The sequence below is a fragment of the Anthonomus grandis genome, chromosome 1 (assembly GCF_022605725.1).
Source record: "Anthonomus grandis grandis chromosome 1, icAntGran1.3, whole genome shotgun sequence".
Lineage (NCBI taxonomy): Eukaryota > Metazoa > Arthropoda > Insecta > Coleoptera > Curculionidae > Anthonomus > Anthonomus grandis.
This window is the reverse complement of record NC_065546.1, coordinates 51,780,179-51,801,956: the sequence shown is the minus strand read 5'-3', so window position 1 is coordinate 51,801,956 and position 21,778 is coordinate 51,780,179. Positions and strand designations below refer to the sequence as shown.

Here is a 21,778-nt window from a genome sequence, read left to right as displayed (position 1 = left end):
GCTTGATTAGTAAAATAACACATTTGAAAGTATAAAACAAAGTACATGTCGCATAATAAATTGTTTTTAAGGAAATCTAATATTTTTACTTTATTTATTCCGAGTCGAGATTGATCTTTGGAATAACTCATTGAAATGTTGTTTATGATATATTTGTGGGAATAATTATTTAACTGAAGTTTTATTATAGTTATTATTTTAATTAGTACACGTTTTCTTGTTATTATCTTATTGTAATGCTGAGTTATTGTGTTAGCCCTATTGACCACGTTTTAGACCACTGAGTTTTAATAATTTTTAGATTGTTTTTTTACCAATATTCTTAACGAATATTGGTAAAAAGCTTCCTCTAATGAGCTAACTAGCTCGTCCGCATATAGCTGCCATAAGATTTGTTGCATCGCTGACTCTTTGATCTGTTCGTTGGCGTACTAAAGCATTAATTTGAATTTCAAAAATACCAAGATCGTTTCTTTTTGAATTAGATGAGTAGCACCCAACATTTATATTTCTTTAATCTTTCACTAAAATATATAGAATAATATAATTCAGCGCGTTAAAGGGGACTCATTAAACAGGTACAATTAATAGTCTTTAAGAATATTCCAAACATATTAACTTCAATAATTTATTCAAAGTATGTATAATTTATTATGTCCAATGTACGTTCTATTATATCTTTGTCCTTAATCTACTGTCTGTTTACCTTCCTGACCATCCACTTTATTTCAAGTTCTATTATGTTCCTGTAATTATTACAATACAGTTTGAGTTTATCTAACAGCAACATTACGGTTATGCCTTATGCCTTCAAAACAAATTACCTTTTCAAAGATGATTTCAGGATAAAATATCCTTAGAATAGTTTCGAAACTAAGCCCTTAAATGTTTCATCGTTGTTTAGTAAACACTGTGTAAAAAGTATATATTTTATATTGTTTAAACTCTAAATTCATTAGAGACACCATGTATGCCTTTTAATAAAATTTCCTATTAAAAAAGTTAAATTCCATGTACTACTTGGAAACAAGTTATTATTTAAACATGTAGTAAAGCCTTATAGAATCTATTTATTCTAGTAAGACGTCATTCGACAAGATCAGTGAGGCACACAATATTACACTCAGTTTGCGTTCATAGACGCCACCTACGCCTTGACAATCTAAGAACTTTGATATTGGCCGACAATCAGCTGAATAGAATTCAGCTTAGTACAGACGATAACGGAGATATTAGTTCTGCGGACGACGACGATTCTGATAAGGTATATTATTTAGGACAAGAAAATAAATTATAACTTTATTGATGTATACAGCAATATGTTTTTTTTTGTTTGTTTTAGAACCCTCAGTTGGCCAAAGCCAGACTGATGTTCCCAAATTTATCGATGTTGGACATCAGCAATAACAATATAAAGGAGATCCCAAGTAATATATATGAGTTAAGCAACTTATCCGTCCTTAATATTAGTGGAAACTTAGGTAAAGTATAATAATTTAAAAAAAGATTTATATTTTTAAATAATAAGGCTCTTTTTTTGAAATTGAAGTTGGACAATAAGTAACTAGATTTTCAATATATTTCTCATATGAGATTTTTTAAATCTTTTAAGAGATTTACAACTAATTCAGATATTTCAAGATAAACCTTAAGAACCGTCAGTTTCTGCATTTGGGGTAATTTGGGATGTTAGACAATATTTACGTTTACGAATGCCGGCTGCGGTTCTTATATTTCTGTTTTGGCTTTAGCATAATTTTTTTTACCTTAAGCTTAAGAATATTTTAATAGATTAGGGGTAACTTCCGTAACTTAACCGGTTTCTCCGGTGGTGCCGGTTACCGTTCCATAACTATACCGAAACGACCGTAATTTTTTTTCGGTACCTTCGATTATTCTTACGGATGTCGTGGATTAAACGTATTTATTCTGAGTTTAATCTACAACATCCGGAAATCCTGTATTTGTGGGTTATGTTATGAAGTTTTCTTTTGATTTTTTCGTGGTTTTTTCATGTTTATGAAATTTGATCATTGAATTGTTTCATTCAATTCATTGCATTTATGACATACTTGACTGCAATTCAAATCCAGGACTATATCTTGATATAATGGAGGTAGGTATTTATAAATTTTTTTAAAACGGTATAAACGTCAATTTTTGAAAAAATTCTTACGCACAGGACCCATTTCTTCATGCAGGAGCTTAAATACACCAACAGCATTGGCATTTGCATTATGTGTATTATAAATAATAACAGGTACCTACCATACAAAAATTGAGTTTGTTACCTAATATTAACAAACGAAAACAAGACCAAGGACCAACAAGAAACCAGAGCGTTCCATTTCAAACCGATTTTTTTAGGAACCGTAAAAATACCGCTTCTAACCGTGTCGAAGGTAAACTAAAGAGTTTTGGTTGGTGGTAAAACTGTCTCGTGACAAGACTTGCCCAAAATGCTGGTAGTGTTGGAACTATTTATCTACAGCTTTTGACACTAGTAGAGTAGAAAATATCTAATCTAGTGAGTGAATTCCAACAAAAACAAAAACAAAGATAAGGACACAAAGTCACGGTCTCATCCAATCTATATCATTTCTCAAAAAAGGCTTAAAAGCTACACGTGTTTCGCTCCTGTCGGAGCATCATCAGGCCTAGACCTACACAGATCACATTACAACACTCTACAACACATTACAACTGAGTTGTAATGTGATCTGTGAAAGAATGAATTTTGATAAAAACTAGAAGAAGAAAATATAAACTTAATACCATTTAGGTATGATTTTCTTTAAAATTTTTTGTTGCAACATGTGTAAATGCCAATTTTGTTAATTTTACAAAGATTTAAAATATTTTCTCATTACTTTTGTTATTATTTGGATGATGATGAACAAGATATAAGTACTTTTTTATTTACAATGGTTTATTACAACAAACTTTGATGAATGAATATATTAATCATTTTATTACTTAATATTACTTTCTTTATCTAACCCTCAGGCATTTGTTTTATAAGAATTAGACGCTGTAAACTATAAACAATGCGTCGTTTTACGTAATAATGAAATCGACCGCGTGGTTAATATAAGTCATGCGTTTAAAAATATCCGACTTAAGAGTACCTCAAATTACGAGACAGTTTTACCACTAACCAAAAGATTACAACTAAAATTTAATCAAAATAAATTTTCAATTAAATATAAATATATATCTTTAATTAAGATAAATTTTTTGGAGTTTTAATCTTCTCCCGAACATGTTAATATAGTTAGCGAAACACGTGTCGAGAGTAAAAATAAATAGTTTTGGTCAGTGGTAAAACTGTCTCGTCATTTCAAAATCAATTCAAATTCAAAATGGTTTATTTGTCAAAATTTACAGTTTTATAACTCAATAAAAATTACAAGGAAAAAAAAATTACATTGACAAATAGGACTATTCTCTCGATTATAAAACCGTTTTCCCTAGTAAGCACAAGCAAAGAAGGGATGAAAAAGTGTCAGACCAAAGATTCCAACTATAGGACTTTTAAGAGTACCGATACATTCTTTCTTCCATGGGAATGTCATCCATAGAATTTAGATTTTATGACGAAAGCCAAAATAATGACATAAAGAGAAGAAATACACCCGTTATTTCCTAGGCAAAATGGATGTACCACTGGTTCTCTGGTATAATTAAATAATTATTTCAACGCATCAACTTAAGAAAAAAGTTAATAGACTTTTTGTAATTTGTTAAATCTTATAATGAAAATTATTATTTATATTATAATAAATTTAAATATATAAAAATATTGTGGTTATACGGATTAAAAAACTAGAAAAAATTGATGGCACAAAAGGAAAACTAACCATAAGTAATGCTTTTAATTAGAATTAAATAATTATTCTAAAAAAATCAGCCACATATTATTGAAGCCCAGCATCCAGAAGATCATTAAAGAGAATTAGGAAAATCCAGGTTACCACTTTTAAGCGATACCGATCTTGAAAACGGTAGAAGATACGATATCGCTTAAAAGTAGAAAAAAAGTTTAAGCATATTTTTATGGTCAATAAAGTTGCATTTACTGAATCGTCAACTCTTTATTTGTTTCCGGTATACAGGGAAGAATCTATAAAATTTTAAATTAAAAATACTCATGGAAGGAAAATACTCCGATTTTAAAGATATTTTAACAAAAAAAAATGATATTATTTCGCAATAAATAAACTAATATAGTTTAAGGTAAAATGAAAATCCTTCAGTCTCCCTCCACTTATTTATTAAACATTTAGTTATTTAAAATTCCCTACATGTATTAATTTTAAGTTAAAATTAATATTTAAAATGATAAAGGTAATCATGGGAAGTATTTTTTTAAAATGCTCTTTTTAGGTCTAGCTTGCTTTTCATTATCTTTCTTCTTTAAAAATGACTACACAGAATCTCAGTAACTCTTAAACACCCCATAAAATATTCAGAGGTGTAAAATTTGTTAAACCTACTTTAAATGTTTAAAATTCATGAAATCTGTAGATTTTACTGGTACTCTTAATAAAATGTTATTTATAGGCATCACGGAGCTACCGTCGCAAATGGGATTATTATCGCGTTTGTGGAACCTGAATACCCGCGGCTGCTCGCTACAAGATCCGCTGAAGTTTATGATTGAAAGCAAAAAATACAAAACGATGGATATAATCGGGTATCTAAAATCGGTACTAGAAGATGCCAAACCTTATGCCCGTATGAAATTAATGATCGTAGGTGTGCAGGGCATTGGAAAAACTAGTTTATTGGAGCAGTTACGGCAAGAAGGCGCGACTAGAAAACGACCAGAAGTAAGTGAGGTTATGTGGCATTGTTTATGTTTTGATTAATTAGTAAACAGATGAGTTTTTACGTTTTTATTGCCACTATCTTATTCAGTTCTTATTATTAAAAAAAGATAAAAGACGCAAGGTGAGCCAAGGGAAATATTGAAATTACCTGTAAATCTGTCTTCGGATTTCTTTACTGGGATTTCACTTCAGTTATAAAAATCCTCATGTCTATTATTAATTTGAGAGGTAATGGCAGTTAATCCAAATCAAAATATTCAACTTAAACTCATAAAAATTATATACTATAAGTTTATAATTTTTATTTTTTTTGGATATTGGTCAAAAAAAATTACTTCAAACGACCAATTGTATATTTTGTCGACGTTTCGATCTCTATTAGATCATCCTCAGGACTCTAAAAGATACATAAAAAGCAAATAAAATCATTAAGTTAAAAGTCATTGAATATTGTTAGATCTTAGGCTATGTACGAGGTGTTCTTAGATTAGACTTTTATTTTGTTAATTAGGTTAAAACAAGCATTACTTAGATTGTCAACGTCCTGTTTTTTTATTAATGCTACTAAGGTGATTTTTAATTTTAATCATTTCACTTAAGAGCCTCTTTTTATAATTGAGGAGCAACTATCCAAAACGCATTAAATCATTTTTTTAACATTTTTCAGATGAATATTAAAATTTCCTGTATTTTAGACAACCTATTATCCTGACAGTCCAGTTTCATCAAAATGATTTAAATCCATTAGAAACAGCTATAGTGAAATCGGGGAATTAAGCAAAATACATTAAATCCATTTTAGTATCTTTTTTGTTCTGTGGACATGAATGCAAGAAAACCCACGTTTTATACATGGACCGAAAATATGGCTGGTAGGGAGGCTGTTGAGGTATCATCTGCACTTTTGGCCGATCTGAATTACCTGGACCTCCTAAATATAGAGAAACTTCGCCTTTTCTGTGACGGGTGTGGAGGGCAAAACAAAAATGCCCATGTAATCCATGCGCTTTATTACTTTTTAAAAAAACAATCACCCGAGAGTTTAAAAGAAATAAATATTACCTTTCCAGTAAGAGGACATAGTTTTTTACTTGTCGATAGGGTATTGGGCCGAGTAGAGAAAGTCTTAAGAAAACAAACAACAATCAAGACTACAGAAGAATACAACAATATATATAGCGAGTTTGGAGAAGTAAAATATCTTGGGGAAGACTGGCTACTTTATGACATAAACACTTAAAGAATTTCTAAAAAAGACTGACGGTATATCCGACATGAAAAGGGTCGCGTTGCGAAAGAATCAAGCTTCACCCATCTCCATAACAGTCTTCGAAAACTTTAGGTATAAAAGTACTTCTGAAACTCCAAAAACTCTGCTTAAACAAGGTAAAAAGGACTCTCAGCTACAAATGGAACTACTTGAACTTGGAAGACCTCTTAAGGAAAAAAAGAAAAAATCTTTAAAACATTTATTGGCTCAAGAGTTTGGTGAAGAATGGGAGCAAGAAGATGAACTGGAATGGTACAAAACTATTTTGGAAACCAGTGGAAATGAAATAGAGGAAGAACAACACGACAATGCTGGAGCTACCTGTGACTGCTTAAAGAAGATGTCGGTTTACATATTTGATTTCTTTGTAATTTTCTTAATAACATAAGTTTTTCACTAAAATAACCTTGTAAATAATATGAAATATTTGTTTTGTACAAAACGCAATAAATCCAAAAAAGAATTGAGCACAAAGAAATAAATCCACACTAACTAAGCAAAATGACATGAATCCGCATTTCAATTAAGCAAAACGAATCAACTCCATTAAAAAAATGAACATATTTCTATTAATGTTATACATTTTATAATGGAGCCGCACTTCTTTTGCGATAAAACTGTTTTTAAAATCATTCTTTACAAGAACAAATTTAAATGTTTTCTAAGTCCTTTGGTGTTTTCGTTTTTAATTTTGAAAACTTTTTGATTACTGACATAGGGTATTTTTAAGATTTTTTTTTTGGCTGTTTTGATCTGTTTTTGAGTTGTTTTTTATTACTTAAGTCCTTTGGTGTTTTCGTTTTTAATTTTGAAAACTTTTTGATTACTGACATAGGGTATTTTTAAGATTTTTTTTTTGGCTGTTTTGATCTGTTTTTGAGTTGTTTGATTAGTTATAAACAATATTTTATCAATTAATTTACCTGGATAATCATTATTTAGAAAAAAGTTTTTTATTTTAAGACGATTCGAAGAAGAGTGTTTTTTTTGAATTTTGGTTAAGTTTTATAATAATTTTTCAAAATAATTAATTTTATTTAATGTGATTTTAATTGTATAAAATTGGTTTAATGACTTTTAACTTAATTATTTTATTTGCTTTTTATGTATCTTTTAGAGTCCTGAGGATCTCATAAAGATCGAAAAGTCGACAAAATATACAATTGACCTATATCCACCAAAAATAAAAATTAAGCAAATCTATTATTTATTGCATTAAAAGTCTTAGTATAGTTCAGAAATACCATTAAAAAGACAACTAGATTAACATCTATCCCAAGCCGTAAAAAGATCATTGATGACATGTAGTATTTAACTGTTTTAATATACAGATATCTACAATTATTGTAATTAATAGTTATAGATATGGGTCAAGGCTTTTTTTTTGCAAAATATGAAAAATGTTTTGCCTGAACACATTTATACTAATTTTCCTAGCTCAGTAGATATTCGCGAGATATCCCACCAATATTCCATGGAGTATTGCTCTTATATTGTAAAATGATTTAGTTAAACCTTTAGTCTAAAAACGTCAGTCCAGTGTTTACAATTTATATAAATATCAAAAAAATTATATCTTCTAAGGACGGTAACTCTATTAAAGTTTCATACAAACATCAGTAGTTATAATTACCCTTCTAACCTAACACCTATAATATATCAGCTTAACAGTATAAAGCAAGTACCATTAATGATGCAGTAAGTTTATTGAAATTACTGATATACATTATAGGTAGACTTTTTATAAAAGTCATGTCACTTAATCTTCTTTATTCCTTGGGTCTTCTTGTAGAAAAAAATATGTAGACTACATGAGAAGGGGTATTATTAGTATACCTCTGTCTATTCAGGGTATGTACAAATATAGACAAAATATATGCTCTATAATTCCTCAAGTAAAATGTTCGTTTGTCCGAAATTTCTTATTTTCTAAGATAGAGTGGGTAAAGAGTTACTTATTTTATTGGGTATTACGTCATTTATAGTAAAAATCAAGAAGAATTTTTTTATTTAGAAAATACTATCTCACATGCTCAAAAATGGAAAAGAAGAAGCAAATAGACTTATTCACATCTTTAAAAGAAATATAAACTTAAATCTATAACGATACTTTTCGTTATATTTAATTTAAGTTCAGTAAGTTTTAAATACACTAATTTACTTGAGGTGTAATATATGTTTTTTTTATATACCTAGGAGCTAAGGTTTAAACTATTAATCTCTGAGCTCAATTTTTGAGCGTGTGAGATAGTATTTTCTATATTGATTTTTACTATAAGTGACGTAATACCCAATAAAATAAGTAACTCATTATAAATTCGTCAGAACAATAGAGATTTTACAGTGGGTAAAATTACAAAATGAAAACGATCAGTCAGTTTTCGTCCGAAAAAATTTAACAGAAAAATGACAAACTTTAATATGACCTGAAAGGCTTACATATACTCTTTGTGTGTATTCCGAATTGTTTTTTAATATGGTAAAAAAATTATTGGGTTGTAGCTTGCTTTCTGGATTATTGTATATTCGCCACCTTCAAAATGTCAACTACAAATTCTTCTGCGTATTTTTGGAGCATACGCACGATTGTCATCTCTACTAAAATCTAATACAGTCTTAAATCGTAGTAATACATCATTTAAAACCAAAGAAACAAGAATAACCTAAATCCAATATTAGATGTTTTGCAATAATTGGCGATAATAAATTATGAACTTCTCAATTTTTCTCTGTCAGTATTTAATTTCCAAACGAATGTTTGCATCTTCTGGAAATTGTGTTTTTCTGGCGCAGTTTCCTAAATAAATAAAAATATCACAATTTATTATTATTCGATATTAATCCTAAAACTGAGATAGAGATATCGAAATATAAATTGATTTTTATTATTTTTTTTGCAAATACAGGAATATTAATTATTTATAGTATTTGAAAATATTATCAAATCAGGTTTTAAATTGTGCATCCAAATTACATTGGTAGTGGGCGCTAACAATGCATAAACGTTAGCTGCTGCTTTGTTTTTCCGTTGTATTATGTATAATTTCATTCTACTTCTGAAATAGAGTATATCCACCACCAAACACCAAAGGGAGTCTACTCAAATGCTCAGCTGTTTTTCCTAAAAGTTTTCTGAATGATCTACTCTATGTAGTCATGGCAGTAAAATAACCTGACCCGGTAATAAAAGTGTCAATGATTCCCGTCCGTAATCCACGTCATGAATATGTTAAAGCTGATGAAAATCCGTATTTTAGCTATATAAGTTGATTACACCACTTCTGTTAAATATTGATCAGTAAATAAATTTTTATTAGCAAAATTCACATTATATTATTTTGGTGTCAAATCCACAAAGCTGAGAGGGAGAAAAAAAGCTCTTGCAACTTTTTGATATCTAATATACAGGGAAAAAATTAACATGGAATTATTGGAGGTTAAAGAGGGCTTTGGCGAAATCTTAGAACGATATTGGTGTGACTCTCGTAGTGAGCATAGTAGCAACCTTGTGACCCGTAATTTTTTTTGAGACATTTTTAGCTAGTTTTAATGTATTTCAGCATTTACTAACTTCTTTAACTACGTTTTGACTCGACTGTACTTCTAATAACTGATACCGTTATAATATCTGCCTTCTTTTTTAGCACTGGGGCAAAAGAATGGGTAACAAAAACATAAATATTAAGACATCTAGAGGTACCACCCTTTCCACAGTAGGAGTGGATATAGGAGATTGGGTATACGAAAAGAAAATCAGAAATCAGTCATTACACGGTCCTGTTACTTTTAGAACATGGGATTTTGGCGGACAAAAAGAGTAAGTTAAATTTAAAAACTAGTTTTTCTTTACTTCATTTAGGTACTTAATTCCAATTTCAGTTTAAATAAACATTTTTTGTAAATTATTGTTGAACATTATAATTTCCGATTGTTTATTTAGACACCATAGGTTTTTTTTTCAGTCTCAAGTTTTTATTTAAATTTATTTACATTTATTAGTTATTGAGGTCAATGTCGATACTCGATGTTGTAGATTTTTATTTTTACTATTATATTACAGCTTGGCAAAAAAGCTGTATTTATGACAACTTTGAGTTAGAGTTTAGTTTCTCGTCATAGCTAGTTTAGCTTAGTCTTTTTGAAAATAATGGATGAATATTCCAAATTATGTTACTATATTGTTGAAGTCAACTTATATTGTTGTAGTCAATATTATCTTTATGGCCATGGATGTAGATCATAAAATCTAGTGATTTCCTGACTATTAATTTTCAAAAAAAATAAATTTGTCTCCTTAACCTGATGTTGATCTTGGAACACATTCCTCAAACATTTTCAATTTCATAAAATACATTGATATATACATTTATATTATTATATTTTTTTATCACAATATATAATTGAATTGATTTGCCGGCACTCGGTTAGTAATAAGAATATTAGGGTTTTTATTAAATGAAATTGCGCTCCTCTCTTCCTCTTTGTTCGAGTTACCTATACTTTTTTTTCGTTATGTTTAATTTCTTAACCTTTTTTTATAAAACTTATTTTTTAAACAATTATTTTGATATAAGAAACATTAAAAAAAAAACATATTAAGGCGTAGCAGGCAAATAATGTAATGAAATCATGTAAAATATAATGTATTTTTATTTATTTTTAAAGGGTAGTCCCTCACTGAGCTTTTTATATTAAGGGCTATCGGTTACATGTTAGAAGGTCCAATTTGTCATTTCGGTTGGCTACATTTATAATCTTAACTTTTTTTCATACAGCTTTGTAGATTGACACATTTGGCAAATAAAATATTTTTGAATTTGAATTTATACATTGATAAAACTTATTTTAGTTTATAGTTCTAAATAAATTGGGCATCATTCCAAAATTGGCTCGTTTACACAAAAATTAATGCTAATTATTGCACAAAATAACCTAAAACTAATGCGATATTAGGTATAAATAAATATTCACTTTATATTAAACTTCTCTTTGTCAAGCTTAATTTTAATACAAACTGCTTTGAGATAGTCACGACTTCAAATTTTGTGTGTCTTATTAAGACCGCTGTTAGCTTTTGTCGGTTAGATTTTTGATTTGTATAATTGTATTGCCTAAAACAAATTATTAATAATAATATGTATATTATTATTATTAACATTTTGTAAACCAATAGTAGGTCTACTGGCTAATGTCTCTTAGTTTTAAGTGGACTAACATTTTTGTTACTTTATTTTTTTATCTAAAAGGTTCATTATTACAATCAAGAAAAATTATCTTTTATAAAAAAAATATTAATTAATAATTAAGTTAATGCTAATAATATTTTAGATACTATGCAACACACCAATATTTTCTGTCTAAACGTAGTTTGTACCTCGTCGTTTGGAAAATTTCTGACGGTCATAGAGGCATAAACGAAATCCTACAATGGCTAGTAAATATTCAAGCACGAGCGCCAAATTCTCCTGTTATAATAGTAGGAACACATTACGATGTTGTTCAAGAGTTCAACCCAAATATCTCAGAAGAATATCAACAATTTATAAGAGATAAGTTCATAAATGTTGTGGATGCTGAAAAAATGGGACTTCCAAGAGTTCTGGACACTATTGAAATCAGTTGTAAGACCAGGCATAATATTAAGCTACTATGCAACCTAATATATGATACGGTCTTTAGTTTAAGACCACCAGGTAAGAGGTAATAAAATTGCAAATTTATTTACTTTTTGGTTTAAAAAAAGCTTATTTCAACTCTTGTTTCCATAACCATATTATTTGTTTTAGGAAGCAAAGAGCTTCTTTTAGAACAAAAAGTTCCTGCCACTTATTTGGCTTTAGAAGATATTGTGTATTCAGTAGCTGCAGAGAGGAGATCGAACGGTTTGGATCCAGTATTAACTTGTGAACAATATAAAATGATTATGGCTGCGGAAATGCAGCAGAGGTATAATAAAACGTTTAGAGATTGGTCCGAGTTACATCAGGCTACATTGTTTTTACATGAAAATGGTAAGAATAATAAGATGCTTCTTTTAAATTCAGTTCTTAATATGTTATTATAAAGATAATTATACATTACCGAGCAAAAAATAATTTTTGTGTAAAATGCAGCAGCACAGGTAAAGAGGTACACTCAAGATCAAAAAGTTAAGTTTACCCATAATGTAACGAAATATAAAATGTACTAACAATTGAATATAAAAGCATACTTATTTAAAGAAAAGGAAACTTTTAACTATAATCTATTAAAAAAGAGACATCTACTATAAAAACAAGTCATTCAAGTAATAATAACACAACCATGTAATAACACAAAATTTAAAACCTGAATCTAAATTTTCAAACTTAAACCTAAATTAAAAGGACAAATATAATTTAAGAAGTCTCACTGTCTATTTATTTCTTCAAATTGTGGTTATACTCTATTTCCGAAATGTATACCGGTGACCCACCAACATTTTATGCCACTACCTTAGTTAGGTATTAGTTTCAATGTAAAATATCTTTCTTTTCGTCGAGTGCAGGTAGTGCCACCCGGTTTTAGACGATATAATTGGGCATTCTAACAGATGCAACTTATTAAATCATACTCTAGTATAAGATCTCAGGCAAAATGCTTAAAAAATATAAAAAATTAAATATCTTCTGCTGCAAGAAATCTCTCTGCCACATGTGTCCACGTAACCCAATTATTTTACTCTTTTAGGGGTTCTATTACACTACGACGATGCAACTTTAAAAGACCTCTATTTTCTGGATCCTCAATGGTTATGCGACATGCTAGCTCATGTAGTAACAATAAGGGAAATAAATCCATTTGCCAGGTCTGGTGTAATGAAGCTTGATGACCTGAAACATGTTTTTAAAGCGAGTAATATTGGCCCTATAGATACCAGAGGTTATGTGGTTAATTTGTTGAACAAATTCGAAGTGGCCCTTACTTGGGATTCGAGGACTTTATTAATACCTTCGTTACTTCCTTCTGAGGAAGATATGATCATAGCACAGACGTATCCCGGACAAATGGTCACGCCATTGGTTAAAGTTAATGTAAGTAAGATATAAAAAATAAGGTATGCACTATGTTTGTAACTTTATTATTATTTTCTATTTAATAAACAATTTATAGAAATTTGCAGAAATATCGGTTAAAAGTTAAAATAAAAAAATGGGTTATGTAATAAATGAATCAGAATGAAGATATCAGCAAAAGTATTACATCATAATTTAATCATTATACGATAGTCTACAAAGTAATACTATTAGCCACTCACTAATGAATAATTATTTCTTTATTCCCTGGTCGCTGGTTCGATTCCAAATGTTGCTTCTATCGCTTTTTTAAAAATTTGGATTTCACTCTTTTAAAACACAAAAGTTACACTATTAAATTTAAAGAAAAAGTATGGTTATCAGGAATTCACCCTTAAATGTTAGGGATCAATTAAAAACAATCTATTTCATTTTGGTTTATTATGGGCAATTTTTGATGACCTTTCGGAATTTATTTAGATCTAAATAGATAAATAAAAATGACTTTTATCTTGAACTCTGCAAAGCTGTTTGCTATGCACGTTGATAAATTTGTTAGCCTTTTATACTATACCAAAAGGAAGTATGTTAACACTATAATATAATAATATATCTACAAAAAAAATACTATGAGAAATATAGGATAGGAAAATCTTTAATGAGCAGAATCCGACAACATTAATTCAAAGCAGAAAAAATTACAATAGCAGCCCTAGATTATAGTTTAATTTACGTACTATATTGTTATGAAACAAGTTATTTGATGGCAGATATTTCCAAAATTATTACTTAGCCATAAATTAAGTTTTTCATTAATTTTATTAAAACTTGCATTTTTAATGTCATATGAAAGTTTGTCAAAAATTTAGGCAAAGAAATGAAACATGCTTAGGATTGCAGAAAAAAGTCTTGTGAGTTCTAAGCATTCCATTCTCATAAGACTTTGTTCCAATGGTGTGATGGCAGATAATATCTTAAAAAAAACATTGCCTGAACGACATATTTCTGTGTAATAAAGAGAGTCGTTAAAAAAATTTACAAGCAGCATCCCAAACTGTTATACCATAAGTCGAAATTGGCTCAACGAGGGCCTAAAAAAGAATAGCCTTAATAAAGAATATGATACTATATATCTTAATTCGTAGACTTACACAGGAAACCTCTAACTTGTTCCTTCAAAAAAATTATATGACTATACCATTGATCAAAATATATTCCTAAATATTTTAAATTATCTTTACTTCTGATTTGTGTACATGAACAGGTCGCACCTCTTTTACAGCCAAACTTATGCAAAACAAGACTTTCTTTATCAGGAAACATCCTAGAAGATATACCAATGGTAATGAAAATAGTTTTTCTGTATTTGGTATTAACAAAATACTAATCAAGGTAGTGTTTAACCCTCGACGGTTCCTCCTCACCCTCTCCAAAGACACCATTCCATTTTCGATCTCTGACTAGACTCTGACAGTATCATCTGCAAAGCAAATGATACCAATTGTCAATGTTTTGACATAAATAAGTTACAGGAACATTCTTAGCATTATACTCCCTATGGAACACCAAACTCAAGCTTTTGCGGCATTTTCCATTTTCATTCATATTTTCTTGCTTGCGATCAGTCAGTTGCGATATGACTTAAACATTATGACTTTAATTTGACACAACTTTTTAGGAAACGGCCCTAATACCTATTTTCTTTAATTTATTAAATAAAATGTGATGTGCCACCGTGTCAGTTGCCTTCGACAAGTCAAGGAAGACTGCCAATGGCTCACGGCCCTCATTAAAAGTATCGGATACAAAATTTATCACTATGGCCAAAGAGTCTTCTGTGTTCTGCCCAAATCCAAATTGCTTTAAAGAATTAAGACTGTATTTGTCAAGAAGGAACTTCGTCTTAATTGAATAACCATTTCAATAATTATTCAAAAATCCTGCTAAAATCATATAAATGGTGTGTGGGCCGTTTAAATACTCCACTTAAAAAATAAATATTTTTTTAAATACCGAAGTGCGATAATTGTTTTGTTTCCATTTTCACTACTTTATTCAAAAGAAAAAATGCGACAACTTTGCTAATTCAAGGAGTTAAAAATAGTGCATACTTAATTTTAGGCTCCATAAATAATTAACTTCTTATTGTGATAATAATATGCAGGAAATATTTGTAGGTACCATTAAGGTCACGCGGCTGGGCAGTGAGAAGCAAAAAACTTACTGTATCGCCAAAGTCTGTATTATTTAAGGATAATTCTCAGGGATTTCAGATGAGTTTGAATAGTAGTACAACAAAAAAAGGTAAGTCCGAAACGTTATATTTTTTTACAATTTTTGTGATTTATAGATTATAATTAGATACATAATTTTATGGGCAGGTTTTTACGGGGTTTGAACAAGAAATTATATTTAGGTAAAAAGGATAGCACTTATCCTGATAACGCGGAAGATCATAAGACTTTAGTTAGGTATATACATGTACATGAATTAAACATAAACATGTAGCAGTCGCATTTCCATAAATCAAATTACAATCCCAGGTGAAAATGGGAAAGATACAGTGAAGGACAAAAGTATTGGCCCACCATTATTCTTGGAAGATATGTGTTAATATTTCCAAATTTGTAAGCCAACTTAATATTTTAAAATATTTATATCATAGATATCAACCTTGATATTTATGATATATAGAAATAAAAAAAACTGTTTCAGCAAAATAAAGATAAAATTCAAATAATTAATAAACCTAATTTATATCAGGTGACGAAAGTATTGGCACACTTAATTCCTAACGTTAAAGGTTAGGCCCCCTTAATGGCAAAGAATTGAAATAAAATGTAACAAATATTTTATGCTATAATAACCAATACAAAAATAAACATTGTTGATTTTTGCTATGCAAATTTAAAGGCAGTAAATTTTTAAAATGGGTCGTAAAGGTCAAGAAACTACGGAATCTGAACCTAAAATTATTATTAATATGAGAAAAGAGAGTAAATCCTATTTAGCTATTGAACAAATAGTTAAAAAAAGTCGGTTTACTGTGCGAAGTGTCGTAAAAAGGTTTGAAAATGCCGACAATTTTAAAAATAAACCCAGAACTGGGCGGCCGTCAAAATTTCAAGAGAAACAAGAAAGCAAAATAGTGAACTGTATCAAAAAAATCCGCGTATTAGTGCCCCTGAAATTAACTCTATGTTAGCAGAAGAAGAAAATATAGTTGTGCGTCCAAAAACAGTCCGCAGAGTCCTTCATAGAGTTGGATACAGGTCAAAAGTTGCTCGGAATAAGCCTTTTATAAGTAAAATAAATAGAAGAAGCGTGTTGATTTTGCTACTGCACACTTCCATTATGATAACTCGTTTTGGGATAAAGTAATATTCTCAGACGAGAACAAAGGTTAGTGCACGGAGGAAGCCCAATACAGAATTGGATTATCAAAATCTTCATAAAACAGTTAAGCATGGTGGTGACAGTTTCTTATAGTGTGGGGATGTATGTCGGCAGCAGGGGTTGGTAATCTTGTTTTTATCGATGGTACTATGAATAAACATGTGTATTTAAATATAATAAAAGAAAACCTGAGAACTAGTGCAAAAAACTTCATGTTGTAGACGATTATTATTTTCAACAAGATAATGATCCCAAACATATGGCGTATATCGTGAAACAATGGATAGCTTTTAATGTGCCCCATAGTTTTTAAATACACCACCTCAGTCTCCAGATATCAACCCTATTGAAAATCTATGGAGTGAGCTAGGTAAACGGATCAGAAAGCATCACATTCCATTAAGGAGTAGCTCAAAAATGTTTTATTACGAGAATGGAATAGTATTGAGCCTGCTTACACCCAAAATTTGGTTCATTCAATGAAGAGAAGCCTTAATCAAATTATAAAAAGAAAAGAAGGTTCAACAAAGTATTAGGCCTTTTCTTATTATATATAAAAATAACTGTGCCAATACTTTTATCAGTTGATAAAAAGAGTTTGTTTTTAATTTTTATTATGAGTTTATGTAAAGAGTTTAGTTTTATTTCTGTATAATAATAATATTAAGGGTAGGGAATATATTAATAACATTTCAAATATGAATTTCTTTAACAAATATTGTAATTATTACTAAATTGCTTCTAAAAGTAATAGTGTGCCAATACTTTTGTCCCTCACTGTATATATAATTACACATACATATAAGTAATGACCAATGATAGGTTAGACGTATATGACATGGGAAAGCTCATCCTTTTGCTAATGAATTGATAAACTACAGTTTAGTTTTGATAACACTGAAAGGCAGCACTAATTATACATAGCAACACAACCAAACATATAATTATTTTATTTGACAGCATACACACCATCAACCCCATAATTTAGATGAATGTCTTTAGGCTATTAATTGTTGAAATTGATTTCCAAATTGTTTCGAATTTGAATAGCTACGTTGGTATTCAGATTCCGAATGTACTTATATCCATAAAAATAAAATATTGTTATGAAAGTGTAAAACGGTTAATTATTTTAAATTTTTTGTATTGTTCTTCTCTTATTTTGCAATTTAAGATCACTAGTTTAATTTATTTAGAGTTCACCTAGAGGGCCTAGTTTTAGTCGTTTATCATGTTTGCAAGCCCCATATGGGCTAGTTAGGATAGTTATTTTTATTGTAGATCTCTTTAGCTTAAATATTACAGGTTCTATGTTTTTGTTTGCTTTAATTATCAGGTTTTTCTTGAAATTATTTGGCCCCATCAGCCAAAAGAATGTAAAATGTTTCAAGCATTTCTAATTTTTTTCATTGGTCTTTAAAAGGAACCAAGTATCGTGGCATTTTAATCAGTTTTGTCATTTATCTTGCAAACAATTTAAAAGGCAGGCAGTCAAAGCGAGTTAGATAAAAGTTTTTTAATCTAACGCTTAGATTACAAAACTGTCATCTAATACTGAGAATAAAAATAGTGTGTTGCTGACAAAAAACTATATTAAAAAAATTAACTCCTGGCATAAGTGTATTACAAACTGTGCGTTCCAGTGAGGACTGTGTTCCTAATATAAAACTTTTATAAATTAAAAAAAAATAACTATAGGATGAAACTATGCGACTTCCAATTAAAATGCATCTATCTAGCTTTTCATTTTCATCCATTTATACCCATTGAATTGATTATTTTAAAATGAAAGTATATGACATATTCGTTGATATGGTTATTTCTTTACCATAAAATAAATCTTATATCACCACCAAGAAAATAATGCACATTATCAAAATGTCATAAGCATTTTTAACTAGCATTAAACTTTATTAACTTACATTAATTTTGAACTAATATTAAATCTTGATGTGCCTTTTAACGTTACTTACTTTTAAGCAAAAGTCTCGTCATACAAAAATAAGTTGGAACCTTTTGTATAATGATGTCAGGTTTAGCCGTTATTGAATCTGTTTATGAGCCGTTATTGAAGTTTTTGGGACTTATTTATTATAGGTACATAAAATATATGCTGCACATCGATGGCTTATCTAAGAATTAAGCTCTGTATGACTGTATGTTTTGTACTTAGTCGCATCTCCAATACGCCGTTCTATTCTGGAGTACATGTTGTGCGACTCAATTTGAGCGTATTTTTAAATTAGAAAAGGGAGCTATTCATTATTCACTGAGACTAAGTAGAGGATTTATTGACTTGACACTGTCAAGAATTCTTTAAAAATTATAAAATATTAACTCTTCCTATTCATATTTGAATCCGTTTGCTAATTTGCAAGTTGTATATCAGCAAGTTAGCTGGTAATTGGGAGCAGAAACGCTACCTCACAATTACTCACTCAGGAATAAGGAGAATGATCTTAGTTATAGGCTAAATGTACAATATATGATTGCAAAGCAAATTTCCTTTAATGAAATATAATTACCACATTCTGATCCTATAGGACTAAACACCCTAGTTTCTTTATTGATATTTTTATTTTAAGGTCTTGTGAGTAGCTTTTAATTCAGTTCAAAATTGTAGTCTAGCAATGATAAGCCACTTCCTTTGATGATTAAGAAACATACATATACAAAATATATCTCTTAGTAAGAAAATGGTGCTATGTCATAATTGAATAATTGCTAAGTATATCGAAAACTTTCACAAACTTTGGAAAATTCTGGCTCAGAATACAAGTTGAGATAAGTCATTTTTGCGTCGATATTTGTGACAAGAAATCAAAGATATGTTACCCTTTTAATTAGGCATCTCTAAGCTTTTATTAAAAATTATACTTAAAAAATACCAAAAAATGTAAAGTTAATCAACCTTCTGTTTCAGAACCACCCCTTCAAGAAATTGAATACGAAATTACATCAAAACCAAGCGACAAATTCATCACGAGACTACTTTTGATGTCATATTTTCCGTCTGGTTTTTGGTCACGGCTCATATCAAGAATTTTAGCAGATGACACAATTATCGATATCATAAGATCCTTCTTTGTTTTACCGAAGGAGGCTGCTCAAGATCCTTATCTGTCTAAATGCTTGGATTTAAAAGCTGAATGGGTTCTTTGGCAAACTGGACTTCAGCTTAAATATGGAGATATTACTTTATTTAGAATGAAAGAGGTTTTACATAATACCGCCGCACATTATAGACAGTTGAAGTAAGTAAAATTTATAGTTTTTTTTGTGGCTAGATTGCATACAAATAATTAGTAATTAATGAAACACAGCAAAACTACAGATTCATGTCAAAATTATAAGTAACTAATATAATATTTTAATAACTTGGTCTATGTATCTTGAGTACTTTATTGAAAACTCCTATAAATATGCAATTTTTTGATACAACAGAACAATCCAACTGATAGATTTTTAAGATTAAAGTTTACGTTGTTAACAGCTTTAAGCACAGATATAGATTATGATAAAACTATGGAATTTTCCAAATGTATTCGGTTTGATGGAATTTATATTGCACAACCACGCCTTCATATATTTTATGCCTATTTATATAGATGGCCAATCAATTCAATGTCATCTTTATAATATGATGTATTATAGAGTTCCTTCTCTATAATACATCATATCTACTCTAAGAAAGTAGGAATAATTGAGATATTTAATATTCAATTTAGGTGTCGTTTATTATATGCTTATTATATCTGATGGGTAGGATTCTTCTGCCCGCCCCAACCACTTGTAGCGCTCTCCTCTGGAAGGAGAGACCTTACTTACAATTTTAAGAATGAACTGCTCTACCATGGGGGCCGATTGCAGCTTCACACAACCGCCTTCAATTTCTGCAGCGGTTTTTTGTTGTAAAGTCAATGTAATTCAAGAAAAAACAATCAAGTTCAAATTTGATTAACTGCGAGCGTGTCTTCCACCTTGCGACTGGACGGAGACGATGCTGAGAGGCGACTGACTGAAAGGCGCCGCGCGGGTGGCGGTTATTTATATAACATCAAAAAGCCGTTAGCGGCATGGCACAAAAGCGACGTTGCCGCTGATTAAAATTATTTCAAATTGTACTTAATTTATAGCTTTTATCTGTTGTAGAATTACAACAATATCTACAGTTTCTTTGAATACATCGGTGGAGAATACTCCAATAGAGAGGTTAGATTCTCTAGCTATCTAAGATATTTTAATAATAATTCCTAAAACCAACAACCTTAATGTAGGTGTAGAGCAAAAAGTGCCAGTAACCAACCTTAAAAGTGTTTGTTGTTGATCCATAGAAAATTAAATTTAAATAAATTAAATAACTTGTATATGCTCTAAGTATTTTTATTCCGGGTTACAGTAGTATTAATATGTGGCAATGTGGTAATATGTGGCGGTGCCTAGTAAAAATAACAGAAGACTTATATTTCAAAGCCGTTTTGGGAAAGAAATAGTTGTGTCCAAGACTCAGAGAAAAACCACCTAGCTCAACCTTACAGCAGTCCAAGAAAAAAATATAAAACATTAAATAAACGAGTTAAAATTAATTATTTTATAATTAAACTATTTTTTAGGAAGAGTCGAATAACCATCTAATTTAATGCTAAACTCTTACAGATTATCTAAGTAACAGTTTTCCAAATCGGCGGATAGATCGTTGCAGTCACGGATCTTGACTGGATAGAAGCGCAGATTCGAATCCATTTGATTTTTCCATAAACGTATCGGAGAGTTATAGTCATCTAATATCTGTATAATGCATGAAAGTTATTTCGGTACAAGCTTTTTTTTCTTTGTTTTTAGATAAATTTACTTTTAAATATCGTTCGCCATTTAATATAAGTTGACTTAAAGAGCTTAAAACGAAATATCTCGAAAACGATTAGTTGAAGCGATTGCTATAAATTGAATACAAAATAAATACATTGTCATATATGCAGTTTCGGTATTTCTCCTTTTTGTCTAGGTTTTTTAGGTTTTCGTTTTAAATTTAATAAAATGCTTAAAATACATAGCAAGCTATTTATATAGTTAAAAATTGTGTAGGAAGTGGGGTTTCTTTTATTCAATAGGTAACTTTTACCTTAGAAAAAAATTGGTCAGTCATGTTATGTGTAATTTTTAACATTGTTCTTGTTTCATTTTCATATTATGGAAACCTTATGGCCCTTACCCTGTTCCTTTAAGCCTTGAAAATGTCTACAAAT

General features: G+C 29.8%; 1 protein-coding gene across 5 annotated transcripts in view; it reads left to right on the top strand.

Annotated features, from left to right (window-relative positions):
- Positions 1–21,778, top strand: part of LOC126736278 (leucine-rich repeat serine/threonine-protein kinase 1) — an 84,783-nt gene that overhangs the window by 40,048 nt on the left and 22,957 nt on the right. For all 5 annotated transcript variants that reach the window (XM_050440594.1, XM_050440562.1, XM_050440578.1 and 2 more), the window contains 9 exons: positions 1,080–1,264; positions 1,343–1,481; positions 4,564–4,832; positions 9,747–9,919; positions 11,431–11,795; positions 11,889–12,113; positions 12,811–13,154; positions 15,314–15,440; positions 19,456–19,786. In XM_050440594.1, the coding sequence (XP_050296551.1) occupies positions 1,080–1,264; positions 1,343–1,481; positions 4,564–4,832; positions 9,747–9,919; positions 11,431–11,795; positions 11,889–12,113; positions 12,811–13,154; positions 15,314–15,440; positions 19,456–19,786 (2,158 nt within the window). The remainder of the gene's footprint in view (positions 1–1,079; positions 1,265–1,342; positions 1,482–4,563; positions 4,833–9,746; positions 9,920–11,430; positions 11,796–11,888; positions 12,114–12,810; positions 13,155–15,313; positions 15,441–19,455; positions 19,787–21,778) is intronic.